Source organism: Mycteria americana, chromosome 6 (genome assembly GCF_035582795.1).
Source record: "Mycteria americana isolate JAX WOST 10 ecotype Jacksonville Zoo and Gardens chromosome 6, USCA_MyAme_1.0, whole genome shotgun sequence".
Lineage (NCBI taxonomy): Eukaryota > Metazoa > Chordata > Aves > Ciconiiformes > Ciconiidae > Mycteria > Mycteria americana.
The window spans coordinates 15638010-15655952 of record NC_134370.1 but is presented as its reverse complement, the minus strand read 5'-3'; the positions used below and the strand labels follow the sequence as shown (position 1 = coordinate 15655952).

The window sequence follows — 17943 nt, the reverse complement described above, 5'->3', positions numbered from 1 at the left end:
GCAAGACAAAGAAAACAGCTCGGGGAAGGCCGAATACTCCCTTTTCTGCTGGTGTGAGGTCCTTTGGCCTCTTATATATGAGGTCTTTGTCCCACCCGGCCTTTTCTGGGAAACGGAAGCGGCCACTGTAATAGTTAAAGGCTTCTGCACAGAATAGTGTTGCCTCCTCCTATCGAGGAGCTGAAAGCCACAGCACAGAGGGATTGTTCTGCGGTCGCAGGAGCATCCTCTCTCGCTGCCTGTGTGCAATTGTTTGGGATGCACAGAGGAGAGTTTGAAGGTTACGCGTACCGAGTAGCCTTGTGAAAAGGACCAGTTTTTCCCTTGACAGCTGCCAAGCCCATGTTAGATGAAACTGCAGAGAAGAGTGGACTGAGCTGGAAGTTGGGTTCACTGTTACATATCCACCTTCCTACACTTTCTATTGAAGATCTGTGCAGCAAGTGGTGTTCAAACTGTGCTTTCTGCCTAACCCACTCTGCACTCTGCCTGCGAGACTGGCAGTATGCGGAGCTCATTACACACCGTCTTCTGACAGACTCAGATGCAAAGATCCTTTGCAGCAGCCTGCTCAGCCAGGAGGCAGCAAATGGGCACAGCAGGGGAACCGTTTTGTTCTTGGTGGGGAAGTGAAACTGGGAGAGTGTATTCGGAGACTGCAGGCAGCCCAGAGCCTGGGGAAAGTGGACTCTCCTGCTTTTTGGTTTAAAATGAGGGCCTTAAAGGAATGATCTTGGAACACTTGGGATGGTATTTCAAAAGGTGCTCCATAAACAGGCTGGTCATTTTGCGTTTGAACCGTAAATATGGCTTTTGGACTAAGTTTGTGCGTTTCTCTTGCACTACTGTAATGGGTAGGTAGAGCTCAATGCGTGACTAATATTTTACATGATATGTGTGAATACAAAGTTCCTCTGTTTCCTGCCCTTCAGCCTCCTGCTTTGCCAAAGTAAAACAAAAGTTTGGCCTGTGCAAGCTTTAAATTCCTTAAAATTTAAGAAAAAATAATCAACCACCGAGGAAAATGCTACAGTGCTCTCTCAAAGACCCCTGCCCTTCCTGTCTGTTACAAGCCCCAGGACTAATGCCTGGGTAACTAGATAACTTCTCTGAAGAGATAATGATGTGATAACTCTGTAGGTGTTTTCTCACAGACAGTCTTCCCTTTCTTGAGTAATGTTTGCTAAAAGGGATACCCTAGTGCAGTCTTGCAGTCTTTCTGTCATACGTCTGTGCTGTGAAGGCTATTAAAAGAAGCTGCTTGCATCTTCTTTGGGTCCTTCAGAGGAGGATAGTGCCTTCGCTTCCCCTTCAAGCTCCTTGAAAGCTCTTGAACAGAAACGTCTCATAGACAGATATCTAGGGGAAGATCACAAGTGACTGTACAGTCTCATGGTGCTCCTGTGTCCATCTAAGCATCCACCCTTCTCGGTGGCTTGCACATGCGCAAGTATGTAGGAGGCTCAAAAATGAGAAAAAATGTTTTCCTCTCCTGCTGCAGTTCTCTTCCCTCACTGAGGACACCTAAAGGTTGCTAAATGCTGCAGGTACAAGTCTTTGTTCTAGTTGCACCTGGCTGGGAAATGTTCAGGTAAGGGTAAAACATTCTGGCTTTCATGTGTCAGAACACAGGATAGGGTTTTTAAATGAAAGGCAAGCATCTCTTCAAATCGGCCATGTGGGACCACATAATCTGTAAATAAACTGTCATTAAATATGTGTTTTGAGCCAAGTCCTTATCTGACAGGAGATCCTGCTATATAACATCCTTTCTCAGTCCTGGGCCTCCACCCTGTCCTGAGGCTATTCAGTTTCTGAAAGTATTGAAGACCTAAATACCAGCCTTTGAAGGGGAGCTGTAAAACACATCCTGTTCAGGTGAAGGATGCAGAAAGCTGGTGGCAGCGCAGCTGGACGGAGGTGGAAGGGTCTCTTGCCTGGCCTGGAGCTCTGGATTTGGCAAGGGCATTACTCCTGCTCCCTTGCGGTTGCTTGGCTGGGGATGGAGCGGGTAAGGGGGAAGTTGTCCCACTCGCCTATTGGAAGAGGTGAAAGCAGCCCAGCCCTGCAGCACCCAAGGGCAATTGGTCTGAGTGACAGGGTGTAGAGGAGCAAGAGCTTGGAGCAGGAGAGTTTTGTGGGGCTGCAAATGAACAACTCGCGTCTGTGTTCGTTTCCTTTCTCTGCCATACTCAGCAATGCCAGGTAAGTCCTTTCATGCTGCCATGCCTTCCTCCAGCCTTTCCTCCCTGTGGGAGGGGAGCCATGCAGATAAATGTGTAGATAGGTGAGAACTGTGTTGTTGCAAAAGCAAGGCGGGAGATGCATCCTGCCCCGGGCAGCGCTTATGCCGAGGGGGTGCCAAGCCTGCTGGATGCGCCAGCCGCTGCCTCTGCTGGCTGCGAGGGCTGGGGAAGGCTGTAAGGAGCAGACGTCGAGGAGCTGAATGAAGTTGTGGGGAGGAGAGGAAGCGTGGGAGGAGGTGGCTGGCGGAGCAGGCTGTACGGAGTCAGGGAGAGGACAGGGGGCCCACGGCTTGCAGAGGGTGGGAGCGTGCCCTGGGCACGGGAGCCACTCGCTGGGAGCCTGCGTGAGAAATTCTCGGAGGCTGCAGTCATGGAAATTGTATATGCGCGTAGAGATGGGCAGGGAGAAGGAGCAAGCCAGACACGCAGATGTGTGAGGGATGGAAAGAAATGTCCTGGAAAACAGAAGAGGTAGAAAACAGAACCAAATTGCTTATTGTATGATAGCATTTTAGCATTTGTTTTTCGGCTAAAATATTACACTCTCCAATGTCACATAAGGCATCCAGGTGTCTGGGATCCACTTTGTGATAAGAAAAGCAGCATTTGTAACTCCATCAGCGGAAGCTGCAGTGCAGCGAGACACGTTTTCCACCGTCCCGCTGCCAGTAGGGTGAGTGAGGGCTCTGAGCGGGGCACAGAGGAGTGAGGAATCACGTTGTCCTGCTGGTGATGTACCCTGGGGAGGCATGGGAGGGCCCAATTCTGGCCCCTTCATCAGGCTTTCAGTCCAGGGGACTTAGATGATAAAATAAATTTCTATATGCTTGCATAAATTGATGGGGCTCTTTTGAGAGGCTCGTTAATTTTCCAGACTTAACAACCTGGAGCTGCGCAGTAATCAACTTTGTGTTTTCAACCTGCTGATCAATTTAAAAAAAAAAAATCTGCTTCACACTTCTGTCTTCTGAAACTGTCATCAAACCTCAGAGGTCAAGCAGTCCTTACAGTATTGATAATCTGGTTTTTTCCACACTATTTTTTTTTTAAAGAGCCTTTTGCCTAGGCCCCTTGTTTCTAAAAGCCCAATTTGAATCCCTGCAGTGGAGCTATTGTTTAATTGTACTCCAGGGATTTAATTCTTCCTAAGGCATCTTGTCTGTGCTGCATGTCTGCAGCAGGCAGCTGCACCGTGTGAATTTCCACCTCTTTGGAGTGCCCGGGCTGGGGCAGTTCCTGTTTCCCAGACATGAGATAAGGGGCAGCAAAACTGAACTGAAAAAGAAAAACAGGGAGGAAAAGCATTTTTTTAATGTAATGCAAATATATCACGGCTTGGATTCTACTTGTATGTTCTTTAAACACATTCAGCTTAAGTTGAAAATGAAATAATAAACTAACTGCCAGCGGGCCCCACAGGTTATATCACAATTGTTTTTCCCCTTTACCAATCCATGTGTGCAGTGCTTTGTAGGTTAGGAAACTAAGCAGACAGACTGAATTTAGCATTAATTTGCTTATCCCTAGATTATCTTAATTTAATGTGGCTGGCAAATGAGTCTGAATGAAGTCTTTTTCTTTATACTCTGTTTTTCTTTTAAATTTGCATCTGTGTAATGAGTTGCAATAACAGTATTACTTTAAGATTTTTAGACACAATTTTCATGTTTAGCTTCTGCATCCGTTTATTATAGCTACATCTTTGCATGCATGCTTATATCCATTATTGAGCTAGTTAGAAATATATTAAGTAGCTCTGGTGAAAAATACAGCTAATACATTTCAGTGTTGGACTCTGCGTCTGCCCTTAGTTTCTCTCAATTAATTCTAGCTGTTCAGTCTGCAAAATGCTACTGAAAAACAGCATCAAATCTTAATTGTGACAGATTGCCAGATTACCTTTTTTTTTTTAACAAAGCCAGACTGAATATTAAAAATGTGTTGGAGAAAATACACTTATATAATAAATTATACAGACTGTGCATGGGGTAATAGCAATGCAATAAATTACATTGTTCCTGTAAGTATCAGATAAGCTGCATTCAATTTAAACATCTGGCTGCATCACTGTCATGCTGGTCAGGAACTCACTGGGGGCCTTTTTTAACATTCCTGCACCTGTAAGTCATGGAGTCGAAATCCTTCTTTGCTTTGCCCTCAAATACAGAATTTCTGTGACGTCTGTGATTCGCTGCCTGCAGTTTAGCTGAGATCTCGCAGTCGGATGCAAAATGCAGGTTTGTATCCCTTAGAGCAGCGAGTTTTCAAGCTGCTGAGTGATGCAGATAATGTAGGTCTGGCTCGTGTGAGGGATGTGGTCATCTTGTTTGCGTGCCAGCATCCCCAGTGCCACACACTGTTGCAAATTTATTGAGTACATTTTTTTAGACCAAGCTAGCAGAGAAGTGCCAAGCATTGTGCTAGCATAGCTAAGCAACATTACTGGCTGGAGGGGGTGATCCAGGTAGCCACTGCTTTCTCAGGGGGATAAGCAGGATTGTTCCTTTCAACATCATCTTGCATGTATCTCAGAATAAAGTGACCATGTAATGATGGCCTGGCTTTCTGCAGAAATGAGAGGAACACAGAAACTTGCTTTTGAAGGATATGAGTGCAGTTAGAGCATCTGTTTTCCCAAAACCAAGCACACTTAGTAGTCAATGTTCTTAGGGTTTCTCCCACTCTGTGCAGTATCAGCTCATAACCTGTAACACGCTGTCCAGATGGATTTACCTGACTGATTAGTCAGAACAGTTTAACCCCTCCGTTGCAGATTTTAGTTGGCATTTCAAAGGAGGAGGTGTCTTAGAAGAGCTACAGAGGAACGGTCAGGCTACAAATCTATTCTAATTTGAAAATCTATCTAAAGAATTGCATGGTGCGACCATGTTAGAAGGGGGAAGTTTCTGGCCTTAGGATGAACCAGGGTGATGCAGTCTGAACTGCCCCGGAGCCAGACTCAGTCTGGGGACTGTATGCCAGGCCATGCATGGACAGGAGATACGCTTCAAGTTCCCTTGCTGTCTCCTTGCTGGTGGAACAGCACCAACTCCTTGTTTTCTTCCATGCGGTCCCCTATGTGCATGCCAGAGAAGGTATTTGACTCCCAGAGCCCAAACAGCTATTTCCCATCTGCTCTGGGTGCAGGGTAGCAAGCTCGCTGGTTCCCTGACCCAGATTCATCCTGGGGCCACCCTTTGGATGGAGCTCTCTTAGATCCTAGTACTTGTCTCAGTTTGCTGTCCTTTTCAGCTTACTCCCTGTGGCTATTCAAGGGAGTAAGGGCTCCTAGCAGGATCCCATACCTGCAAAACTGGCAGGTTTAAAAAAGAAATTTGAAATACAGTGGGAAGTAATCTGTATTTCTCCCTAGAGAGAGGTGACACCTCTTGAGCATAGATTGCATGCATTACGCTGTTTATAGAACATCTTGAAGCCAAGAATATGACTTGGTTTTTAGGCATCAGCTATATTTAGTCAAATTGGGGGGGGGGGGGGGGGGGGGGCGGAATGCACTCCAAGAAAATACATGAGCAACGTAACACAATTTACTAGTCCACAGTGGAATGGTTCCCTCTGAGTTATTTCCCTGTTCTCATTATAGAGTAGTTGGATAGTAAACTTAGGAGAGATTGTGCAGCTGAATTATGACCATTGCTGCATGGAGGAACCTCACCTGCTTTATGTGGGCTCTAAAGGAAAATGGATAATGACATTTTAAAGACTTCAAACTATGGGAAGCTTAACAGAGTGGTCTGGTATAACTGTCTTAGATGCTGCTTTTGCATAATAGAATGGTACAAGAGCTGGTCTATGTGAAATTTAGAGACTTCTCATTTCTGTGGAGCTGGAGAGAGGCTTCAGATTTGCTGTTATAAATTATGAAATACAATAGTAAGTTTGAAATGAAATGTTTTAATGATTTCCTTGTTGAGTTCTTAGGAAATCAATACCTCCCTACGAAGCAGTTAGATTTCATGGAATCAGCATTCCCCCACAGAAAGAAAAAAAATTTAAAAAATCAGTAGTTTTTGTTAAAACACAAACTTGCAGTAAAAGAACTTTGAGGATGGATCACCTTGCTGCATTAGGTTTAAGTCCTGTTAGTGCCCCTTCCAAGCAGGAAGGCTGCAAGTGTCCAAGAGGTTACTGTAAGCAAGCCTGTGTATTTACAATACATCCAGCGCTCCCATGGTCACTGCTGAAGGATATGTATTTACCCTGAGGCAGGTCAGGTAGCTTAACTCTTCCTTCCATGGAGGGAACATGTAACCACCTCAGGTTTACTGTGAGGCAGAAGTATTCAAGAGCAGTTCCTGTGAATCAACTCATATGCAGTAAATCAGAGCCTTAGTTCACATCTGAGGATTTGCTGATTTAGCCATACACTAAAATAATTTCAATTTAATTTTTTAACATATTTTCTTTCAGTTCCTTTGCTATTTAATTCCTCCTGTTGATGGCTAGATCATTTCTGTGCTTTGCCATCTGTCCTACCCTTTTAACAATTCCCTGGTGAGGTCCTGGTAACTTTTTCTGGTGACCATTGGTTTTGCTGTGCTCACCTAAGGAAACAAGGCTTATGCAGTCATGCTGTTCTCCTGCCTAGAAGACTGACTGTGCTACCCTAATGGTGTTTGAACCTGTTGGCCAGTGTCAAACAGACTTAACAGAGTGGTAGGGCTCTTGGGGAGACTTGATTCTTAAAGGATTGTAAAAATGAGCAGGTGAGTAAAAATGCTAACTGTGCCCTCTGCAGTGGACAAGAGTTGTGTTACACTTGACCTTAGACACAAGTGAATCTAGATGGACTCCTCCTGTGTGTGCCATAGCTGCAGTAAAAGCTTTAGTCAGAGCTACTTCCTCCTTAGGCAATGCCGAATCTATCCACAACATGGAAACCCACAGAGAAAAGAGCGTCCTTAGTTCCCCCATTCATAGAAGTCTTCTCCAAGCTTACTCCTGAGCATGGGAACACACCAACTGGCCACCGCTTTGAGGCTTGCTATTCATTAGAAGAATATGTCAGAGTCCTCCCATTATATAAAATGGTTTCCCTGGACATATCGCATCTCTTGTTGGCTTTGCTGTGGAGTCAGGTAGCACCAAAGTTCAAAGAGGCAGAAGTCTTTGCAGCAGCAAATGATATCCGAGTCCCGGCAGACTGAACGTTGCCCTCTTGAAATTGTAGAGAAGGTGCTTGTTCAGTAGTAGCCCATGATTTTTCACAGCTACTGCTGAAAGCCATTTCACCTTTTCATGGATGCAAATGTATTTTGTCACGTTAAGAAATACAATGCAAAAGGACTTTTGTAACATCTGTTGTGCTTCAATCCCTCCTCAAAACCAGTAAGAAACATTGCCACAGTATGCTAATCTGCACAGCATTACAGCAGGTCAAAAGGGTTGTCATAGCAGAGCTTGTGAAGAGTGAAACGTGTTGGATAGATGGCTGCTGTCAATGGACATGGATAAAGCAGAGGCTGTTCCCGAATCTACAAGGGCCCAGGACATCATCAGTGTTGTGATGGGATCCTTGCAGAACCAGCTTTGCTGCTGAGGCTGTAAACTTTCAGGTTTACTAAACTGAGATAATTTGCAAAGGAATGTTCTGTGCTTATCTGAAAGGGGAGTTATGTTTTGGCCTAAAACTAGAAATTGTTTTAGGATGCTTGTAGCAGTGAGTCCTGTCAGACTGGGTCAGTGCTCCATGGACATAAACTTCTTCCTGTAATCTTTTATTTTTACATACAATGTTTCTTTTATGTGTATATTAATACCTATTTTCATGTCTGTAGTTTCAAGTATTTAGTGTGTAAGTAGCTTCCAGTTGTGAGTGTAGGTGCCTCATTTGATATCTGTAGTAGGCATCAAAATGTGTACTGAGAGGTATGGCAATAAAACCATGAATGTTGATAGACCCATATTGGCATCATCACTGACGGTCCTGGTCCCATCCTTGGTTCATAGCAGTGCAAAACAGAGATCTCGGAAATTAGTTTGGAGATGGCAGGCTGCTTCTCCGGTTAGTCCGCGTGGTATGGGAGACACGGGGATGCATTTTTGGGAACAACAGGAGCTGTCTTAAGGCGCGTCTGACTGAAGTGTGTTGCTCCTTGTAAGGTGTTTGTGCTCCTTGTGTACCTGAGATGAGTGCATGTGTCCTGTGCCTACTCATCTCTTGGTTTTATGGAAATACATATGTACGTATAGGAAATACTAGCACATTGTACATGTTTGTGGATGAAAGGCAAGTTGTACAAAGTGTGTTATTGACAGCACTGCAAATGATAGAAAGGTGCAAAAACTACAGGAGACTTTTCACATCCATCTGTGCTGTGATGACTTTGAGGATTTGTCTGGATATTTTATGTTCTAATTCAATATTAGTGAAAGCCCCAAATTTAGTTATAAATTTACTTTGGAAGAAGCGTTTATGAAAACTTTAGGATTTTCTGGCTAAAACATTGTTTAAAACTTAAATGCTTAGAAAGATTTTGATTGTCTTGTTTTGAAAACATGAGTGTGAAAGATGGGAAGGGAGGATGCTCATCCCTGTCGCCAGCATGAGGCAAGAGAAAGTGGTTATCTAGGCCTTTGTTTCTGTAATTTCTTAGTTTCTGTGGCTACAAGTCCTGCAATTCAAGCTGTCCTCAGTGCTGCAATGGTCTCTGTACAAGAGCTGATCTTACATTCTATATGGGTTACAACGCAGCAAGCGAAGAGCTGAGTTTCAGGCTGTAATTCTGAATTTCTTGCACTCTTACAGGTTTTAATTTGGCTTCGTGTTATTTGCAGAAAATTTTTTTAGTGATTTAATTGAATAGTCAGTGTGAATTTTGTGGTGTTCCTGTGCATGCAAGGGAGAGGGAGATTTTCTAAGTGCTCACTGTTCACATGGACATAAACAGGTGGGTTTCCAGCAGAGACATTTGCATTTGAAAACCTGCTCTAAACGGGCCGGGCTTTCCCAGGAGAAGCAGCACCAGCAGTGAAACGCAGCGATCGATCAGCATAGAATTGTGTGAGCATTTGATGGGCAAAATGTTGTGGTATAAAGACAGGGCCCAAGAATAAGCTCTTTGTGGCTCTTTGTTTCATTCCTGAAAACTGTGACTGAGAGGCTTTCCTCATTTAAAAAAAAAATTAATCAGCCACATTTTGGCTAACCTGGAAAATATCACAAGAGCCCTTGCAACATTCTAAGTGCTGTTTCTTTAATCCAATTTTGATACTAAAAAAATATGTTTTTCATTTCTGTCTGTTTATATTTCCCCAACTCTAAAAGTAAAGTAATATCTGAACCACTCCTTTCAGTCGCAGAGCTGCAAGCGTGTAATTTAGTGTACATAACGATAAACTCTTTCTTTCAAGCAGCTTGCATTCACTATGTTTCTTTCTTTCCTAATTTTAACTAAGGAAAACATTCCCTTACTTATCACAACACTTCTGTTACATGCCTCGTTTTTCAGGCCAAGTTCCTTATGGTATTTGGAGTTTATTTTAATTCTTAATCAAATGAGCTGTCCAAGAAATTCATCTGAAAAAACACATATAATAAATGTTGAAATACACACCAATGGGGACACCTGGTGGAGAAACTACGAGTTGCCCAGGATGCCCTGCATTAAACCCAGGAACGGGTGAGCATGAGTTAGCTCATTAGTGAGATGACTCCGAGTATTTTTAACTACAGCAACTGCGAGACAACTCTCCTTAGTTTATCTGCCTGCTGCTGATGGCTCCCTCGAAGCATCCTGCACTTGCCGCTGGCCAAGAGTACGTGCGTGCAGTCGTGGTGGCGCTGATGCACAGTGACTGGCGTGCAAGCACCTGGTTCCTCAGCATCTGTTGTTTAATGTGACTGGGGACAAAGCTGCAATTATAAGAGATGTCCTATTGGCGTGTATTTGGAAGGTGATGTGGGAAGGTTAGGTGAAGATCCAGGACCATGTCTGCTCTCCTCTGAATTGGATCCTGCTCTGTATCATATGAGATGCTCCAGTCTCGACAGACAGCAACTCAAGTAACCACTAACCTTTTCCAGTCTGCAGTGGAAGTCCTAGTCCTCCTCCAGTGGGCAACCTCCCTTCCCACCCTCCTGTAAGAGTGGCCTTGGGAGAGATCATGGTGAGGACAGAAGCCCAGACTGTCTTCATCAATGAGCTTGGTCAAGGAGAGGGGCACTGTGCTTGCCACTGACTTTGGAAGCAGGCAGGCAGTACTCGGTTCATCCCTGGGGCACTGCACCTATGTCAGAGGGCAGATTATGGCTTCAAGGCTGTTTATTTGTATGTGCTGTAAAAGCTCTACCTGGAGTGGGACAAGCACAAGACCCGAGGACGAGGCAGACAGCTAGGCAGCGTTATTGCGCACACGCTCTAGGAACTGTGTGCAAACGGAGCATGCTTTAATTGGTGTGAAAATGGTCATGGTTGGTTGTTTTACTTCTAGCTCACTCAGAAAGCAAGCATTAGCCTTTCCTGTGATGGGGCAGCAACATACAGATGGGTTCTGGTGTGTCTTCTGGCATGCACCAGCTGTGGAACATGGGATTATCTGGGGGTTTTGTCTTTCTAAGTAGGAGAAGAGGAAGAGAAAGGAATGCTTACAGTCGTGAAGAGGGAAGGATAATTTCTGGCTCTTTGTTTTGATGCAGTCTACTCTGACAGTGAAATTTATAGCCTACTGGTTTTCTCATTGTTTGGGAAAGAAGGAACATATTAATTATAATTCTGCACCAGGGCCACCAGACAATTGGGAGAGAAAGTGATGTTGACTTAGTCCATCACAAGTTGGGCAGCAGACTGTGGATTTTTATTAGATATAGCAGAGTATTATTTGTGTTTAATTCACATTTCAGAATCTTTTCTCTGTAGCAAATCAGAGCTGCAAATTAAGTATGAATCGCCATCCCATAGGCATCCAGTATGGCCTGCTGACTCTGTGCCCTCTCACAAAACGAGACTAATAGTAAATGAGAGAGAAGCTAATTTTATTTGTTGACATTCCTGTGTTGGGATTGATATCAAAGCAGAACACCATTTTTTTGCCACAGGACTCAAGAGAGGGCAATTTTAAACTCAGTGCTTGAATTCAGATGGCTCAATGAGCCATCCCCTTTCCTGCTTCAGGTGCATCAGCTGACTCAGACCCAGCAGAGCTGGCGGAGGCAGTCACTATGAATAGCCACCAGTGACTGTCCTGCTCCAGACCAGAGGTCCCTGCCTGACAGCCGTCAGGAGCAGATGCTAACAGAAGGAGTATTCTAGCACACTTTACAGACTAAGTATTTCTTGTTTCTCTTCCTTGCAGAAAACACCTTCTGCAGCGGTGACCATGTATCGTGGCACAGCCCTTTGGACAACAGTGAATCTAGAATCCAGCATATGTTACTGACAGAAGACCCTCAGATGCAGCCGGTGCAGACTCCTTTTGGGGTTGTTACTTTCCTACAGGTATGACCCAGCAATGGTGGCTCTGACTGTCACCTCCTGAGAGTGGAATGCAGCTAATTTTCATTTAGCTTTGATAAGTCAGATGCTTATTATCCCGCCTTCCACCTGTCTTCTTTATTTGATTACCGTGGATCTCATCTTTGAGTTGTTACTCTGGAGGTATTCAGTAAGCGTTTTACCAGGATTGAGCAATGGCACACTCAGTTCTCAAGATAGAGGTCTGTCTGATGGAGAAAAGGTTTACACTGTGAAACAGACCTGGAGTTGAATATTACATTACTGCTCTGAAATGTCAGACATGAACATGGGGAAAAAAGCTGAGAGAAACACTTTTAAAAGGTAATGTAGAGCTAAATTCAAATTAATTCTATGGGAGTATCAATAAGTGATCCACTGGTTTGAGTTCCAGGAAAAGAGGTGTTTGGAGTAGGAGTCAGAGTTGCTTTAGCATTATTTAATGGCAGAAATATAGCTTGCAGCATTGCATAAAGATTCTTTAGAGGCTGAGTTTTCCTGTATTGATCTACAGTCTAAGAAAGGTTCAGGTTTGCTTTGCAAAAGAAACATTTAAAAAATCCCTTGTGATTTAACCCTACTGTTCAGTGAGGGGAGCTTCCTTGGCCAAACAGGTTTGCTTGCTTTCCCAAAGTCCTCCTTCTCAGTGATGTGTCTTAGATATGGGCTGCTTTGGACGTTTTTAAATTGCATATAGAGTTGTTAACCTTAGTGGAAGAGCTGGCATAGTTTATACCAACTGCTGATTTCTCCCTACTCTGTGGAAAAGCCTCCCTCCTGTGGGAAAATTCAAGTGTCTGTATTTTACAATTTAAGCTTCAAGTTGCTCCCATTTGTCCTTGGCTGTAGTTACAACATGTAAGGGGAAGCTCCATTACCACAGACCTGCACAAGGCAACTGCTGTGCAAGGGCAAAGGCTTTCCTGAATTTTCTGAGGTGCCCAAAAGGCTGTGTTTTATCAACAAGAAAGAGATGGGTGTGGGATTAATCAGTGAAAGGTGAGTTTGGGACCTGGAAGCAGAGATAGAGAACCAAGCTAAGCAGGGTGATTCCTGGCTGACTCCCCAGTTAGTGCTGCATTACTCCACATCTCTTCTTTCGTGCCCAGCTGTCCTGGATCAAAGGACAGTCAACTTGTTGGATCCTGAGGCTCTTGGCCTCTAATCTTCCACAACGCGTACAGTTGACTTGGTTTTCCCCTTTACTTGATGCTTGTTGTTATGGATTTATTTTGAGCCATGAAGATAAATGATTGCAAAAAGAAAAGAATGAACACAAAATACTTTCCTATTTAGAGTCTTGCTGTTTGTATGTAATTAGCGAGTGAAGGCCCAGGGAGGGGTGTCCTGAAGTGTGAGGGTGATTCAGGCTGTTCATGGAGGAAGCCTGGGAGATGGGTTGGCATGAAGTGCATCTCCAAGGACTGGGTCCTGAGAAAGTGAGCTCTGCAAGGGGCAGGGGAGGTGGGGTGTGCAGAACTGGATACATGCTGACGCTGATGGTTTTCCATGCAGATCTCTATCAGTGCAGATATGCGCTTGCGGCAAAGGCACATCATGCACTTCTGCTTGCTGCTCTTCAGAACTTAGTTTTCAGTTTTCCTCTTTTCTGATAAAACATTGGTTGAACAGATTTTGACCAAAAATCCAGTGTCATTGGAAAAGGCTTAGAGTATTAAGGAAGAAAATAGAAGGCCATAGCTAAAATAATTTTTCATCCCAAAGAGTGAATCATTGTGCTTAAAAGCAGAAGCCAGCGGTTGATGGATCAGGAAGAAACTGCCTTCCTCTATCAGCTGAAGGGTGTTTCACCCTTTCGTTTGAAGCGGCTGATCTCAGCTGCTGTGAGAGGGACATCTGGTATTGCTCAGTGTGGCAGCTCCCATCCTGAAAAGCAAACACATCCTGCCTTATACAGGAAGGCAGAAGTCTGCAATTGCCTGCAGTGACAAGTGGATTATGTGATGTGTAAGCAGCTTTACTTTATGGTGCTGGGTAAGATGTAACTAGTCAGCAAACTGAGCTGGTCAAGGATTTATGGGCACCAAAGCATTCCCTTGGGCAGCGGGTCCCTTGCCCGATTGAAATTGCTGGTGCAGTACTGCATTTGCCCCTAGCAGTAGGCTGACAGAGCAGTGGTTTGCATGTGCTCAGACCCTAACCTGTCCTGTCTTGTGTGAACTAGATTGAAGAGTGAGAACAGACTAGTGGATCTTCAGTAAACCCTGATTTGTCACCAGGCCCTCCTCATTGTTAAGTTCACACATGCCGTGCAAGACTAAATGTTACGTGACCAGGGCACTTCACATGGTAAGTGTAGAGAGAGGGCATAAGGAATTGCAGAATCCCGCTGTTGTCTCAAGCTCCATTCGTCCTCACTCAATCTAGTTAGTTTAAAGAAATGGTGCTTCTCTGTATCTGCACTGTTTGATCCAGCACCACGTCGCACATTTTCTCTGCAGTTCTTGCACAGTTTGCATCCAGTTTAGTATCTCTGTTTTCATTTACTCCAGATTGTTGGAGTTTGCACTGAGGAACTGCATGCGGCTCAGCAGTGGAACGGGCAAGGGATCTTGGAACTGCTTCGGACTGTCCCAGTGTAAGTGCTCACATAGCCCTGCATAGGGGAGCATTCCCTTGGAGAATTCAGTTGTTTGTTTTTATTAACAATCTTTAACTTGTTGATGGAAGTTATTTAATCCTGTGCTGTAGCAAGAGATGGGAATTCATTGCAAATCTGTTCTCACGCACAGACACATAGATGGCAAATTAATGCATGTGGAAGTCCACATGTTCAGGGTGAAATAGAATGAGGTCTTGAAAGCTTAATTTCCTTCCTCTTACGCCTGCAGCATTTTCTCATTGGTTCTTCCTGAGAGAGCTGGGATAGCTGTTACTGGTGACCTCTCTGTGTCGTTCAAAAGAAAGGAAGGAGAGCGTCTGACTTAGAGTGCCTAGCAAAGCTTGGGTACTGTCTGAAAGTGAGAAAGTCACTCTCAAACTGGCCCCACTCTTGGTGGGCCAGTTTGCAGTAGGAGGAGTGTTCATGCAAGTGAAGTTCATTGTTATTTCTCCCATGGCAAAACAAAGATGTCATTGGGTTGAGGAGGAGATGGGTTTTAAATGTTAAATGATATGTTGATGCTTTATTTGCTGCCAGGTTGCAGCTAAACTTTTTTGGCTTGCAGGTGTTTTGTTTAAATATTTTTCTCTTGTATTTAGTGGAAGTTATTGCTGTGTGATTGTAGCTCAAAAGATTTTTTTAAACAAAATGGTTCTGAATATGTGTTCCTGGCCACAATAGTACACCCTCTAGTGTTACAATGGCCTTTAATTGATTGATTATTTGGAAGAGTCCAGCCTTTGCTGCTGGATTTCTTAAACTTGAACTTTTCCTTTTTAAGCACAAGTGCAGATAATTCATGTGAATGCCCTAGAGTAGGGTGAATTTGTCTAGTTGCAAGCTTTGTTTCTGGGACCCCAAGACAATAAACACTGCCTGCAGCTCCCTTGGTTCCTCTAATTCAATACAGACATAGCACCCCTCTCCTCAGTCTGTTCTCATGTTGGTTTTTGGCTTTTGTGCTGTGGTACAAGCACCTTTCCAAGGATAAAGTGAAACCCAAATGTGCATGATACAAAGGCAAAGCTGCGAACTACTAAGCCGCTGATGAGAGAGTAAGGGTAAAAGGGTAAAAGTCTCCTGCATCCCAGTGAGGGACTGAAGCAGGTGGCACCTCTGCAGTTAATAATTAACAGCTTCCAAAGTGATGTGAAAAAAGAGTGGCTATCGATGCATCTAAAAAGCTATAAAATACTAACTTTTATTGCTCCCACTCCAAGCGCTTTAGGAGACTGTAACACAGACAAGGCCAGAGGAAGGGGCTTTTGACTGCAATAACAAAGTATCTCATGAAAAAATGAATTTTTTTATGGCCATTCCAAAAGACTTCAGTTTTTACTTCAAATGAAAAGCACCATCTAAGGCTGACTTCTGCAGTCTGCCTGCACTGTGACCTAAAGTCTTTGAGTAGTTCATCTTCACAGTAATCTGTTTTGTATCACCTTTGTTGGGAAACATCTTGACCCTTCCGACTTTTATTGCTAATGAAAACAAAGATTTCCCTGAACCATCTGAGTACTTGACCATTAAGTACTAACCAGGCAAAATGTCTATTGTGATGATATTTATCAGAGCAATAAGCTTTTTACGGTACTGAACATGACTGCCGATCTCAGCAAAAAGTGCAGTCCCATTGGGACCCTGCTCCATCTTTAGATATGTAATAGAGGTATAAATCTTGACCCCATGCCTTGCCCATCTTTCTTAGACCTAGGCTATACTGGACTTCTCAGTCCCAATTCAGTTATCTGTAAGATTACAACCCAGTTCAGTCTTGTATGAGTAAGTAGGTCCACACAGGGGACAGCCTGTGTCAATCCTGACTGCTTTGCAAGACTTGGTGGTGCCAGACAGTAGGCAGCTAACAGCTAGGTCATGGAGGGCTTTCATTATGTATTTGGGAAATGTAAAGGACAAATGCATGCTATGGGATGTATACACAACACAGAAGGGCTTCTAGGCTTGTTTTAAACTCTGTCTTGTGCTTCCTTCCAGTACACGTCCCCTCTGAGGACTCCGTTGGGGAATACTAGCTAAAGTGCTTGTTTAGTTCATTACCTTTCTTTCTTTCTTTGTAGAGCTGGAGGCCCCTGGTTGATAACAGATATGCGAAGAGGAGAGACAATATTTGAGATTGATCCACATCTGCAAGTATGTCTTTAGTTATAAAATGTCATGTCTTTTGTAGTAGCCAGGGAGAATTGGTTTAATGGTATAAAACAGTTCTATTATTTTCTGTAAAGGTGCTGTGATCTTCTCAATGTTTGCAATAATTCCAGGAAAGTCTTAGAGACTTTCTTTGGCCTCTCCGAGGTGGTTCAAGAGTGCGCATGTCCAGCCCCGGGTGGATGGCAGCTCTAGGAAGAAATTTAGAGAAGGGAGACCAGGAAAACAGAGTCTCATATATGAGACAAATTGGTAAGATTTGGACTGCATGTTTTAGGAAGGAGGAAAATAGAAGAAGATAAAAGAACATAGAACAGTACAAGATTTAGAGATGATAGATCAGGAAATTCCTCCTTTGTTTTATATGCAAGCATAAGGAGATATAACATGCAGAAAACTCAAAACCAACTAAGTAATATTTTTTCACAGCAAATGTGACAGTGTAGCTCATTCCTGTAAGATGTCACTTGAGACCAAGTAGTTAGTGTGTCTAAGAAATAATGGGAAGCCAAAAGTATATCATGCAGTTGTTAATAATCCATGCAGGAAGATATATCAAACCACTTTCTTCAGAGTTCAAGTTAATTTCTGAAGTTTAAAGATCAGAATAGGACCTCTATGGAGGGGTTATGGTTCCATGGGCTACTGCTGATCCATGCGTTTGGGAGACAGTTCTGCATCCCTTCAGCAGAGTTATGGTACTGGAGTACATGGGTCCCAGGCAAATCCAGTATGGTGCTGACCTTGTTTCAGTGGATCACTGAGTATTTGCCTTTAACAGAGAACTTATGGCTTGGCCTGGTAGGGCACGTGCATATGTGCACGTTTTGTACAAGCTATTGCATTTGCGTATGGCCTGTGTGTCTGCATCTGATTACCTTCAGTTGCCTCACAGCATCTTTTATTTTGAAAGCTTAAGAACAACACCAAGTTCTACTTTTACTGTTTTTAAGGATTTGTTCATCTAAAATAACCCCAGTCTGAGAGACATAAAAAAAAATGTTCCACATGTGGGAGCTAATACAACTGCAAGTCCTATAAAGTTTTTAGGCTCTTCAAAATTTTGCCCTCTCCCCTCCTGGAGGGTGTTTGTCTGTTCTCTGCATGCTGGTGATTCCGAATGATAACAGGGTTTTCTTCAATTTACTGTAAATGAAAAGTAGCTCAGCTTACTGGAATCTGAGTCAGCCAAGGCAAGTTAAGGCAAATAAAGAGTACCTCTGCCTCACCAGTGTGTCCTACCACTGAAAGCTGCTATGTCTGTGGTCTTTCCGGACTTCCTCACATCGAAGGCATTCCTGTTTCTGTTCTCTCTTGCCCTTGCAGTAGTACATATCGCAGGTGTGTGCGTACCTCCTCCCTGCTCTGCTGCCGCAGCCTCTGGGGATTCACGGGGCAAAACCTGCTGCTGCGGTGCTGAGTCCCGCAAAGCGCC

At 43.9% G+C, this 17943-nt stretch overlaps 1 protein-coding gene across 3 annotated transcripts in view; it reads left to right on the top strand.

Annotated features, from left to right (window-relative positions):
* Nucleotides 1–17943, top strand: part of SUFU (SUFU negative regulator of hedgehog signaling) — a 99164-nt gene that overhangs the window by 40258 nt on the left and 40963 nt on the right. For all 3 annotated transcript variants that reach the window (XM_075504647.1, XM_075504646.1, XM_075504648.1), the window contains 3 exons: nt 11562–11704; nt 14233–14318; nt 16421–16493. In XM_075504647.1, the coding sequence (XP_075360762.1) occupies nt 11562–11704; nt 14233–14318; nt 16421–16493 (302 nt within the window). The remainder of the gene's footprint in view (nt 1–11561; nt 11705–14232; nt 14319–16420; nt 16494–17943) is intronic.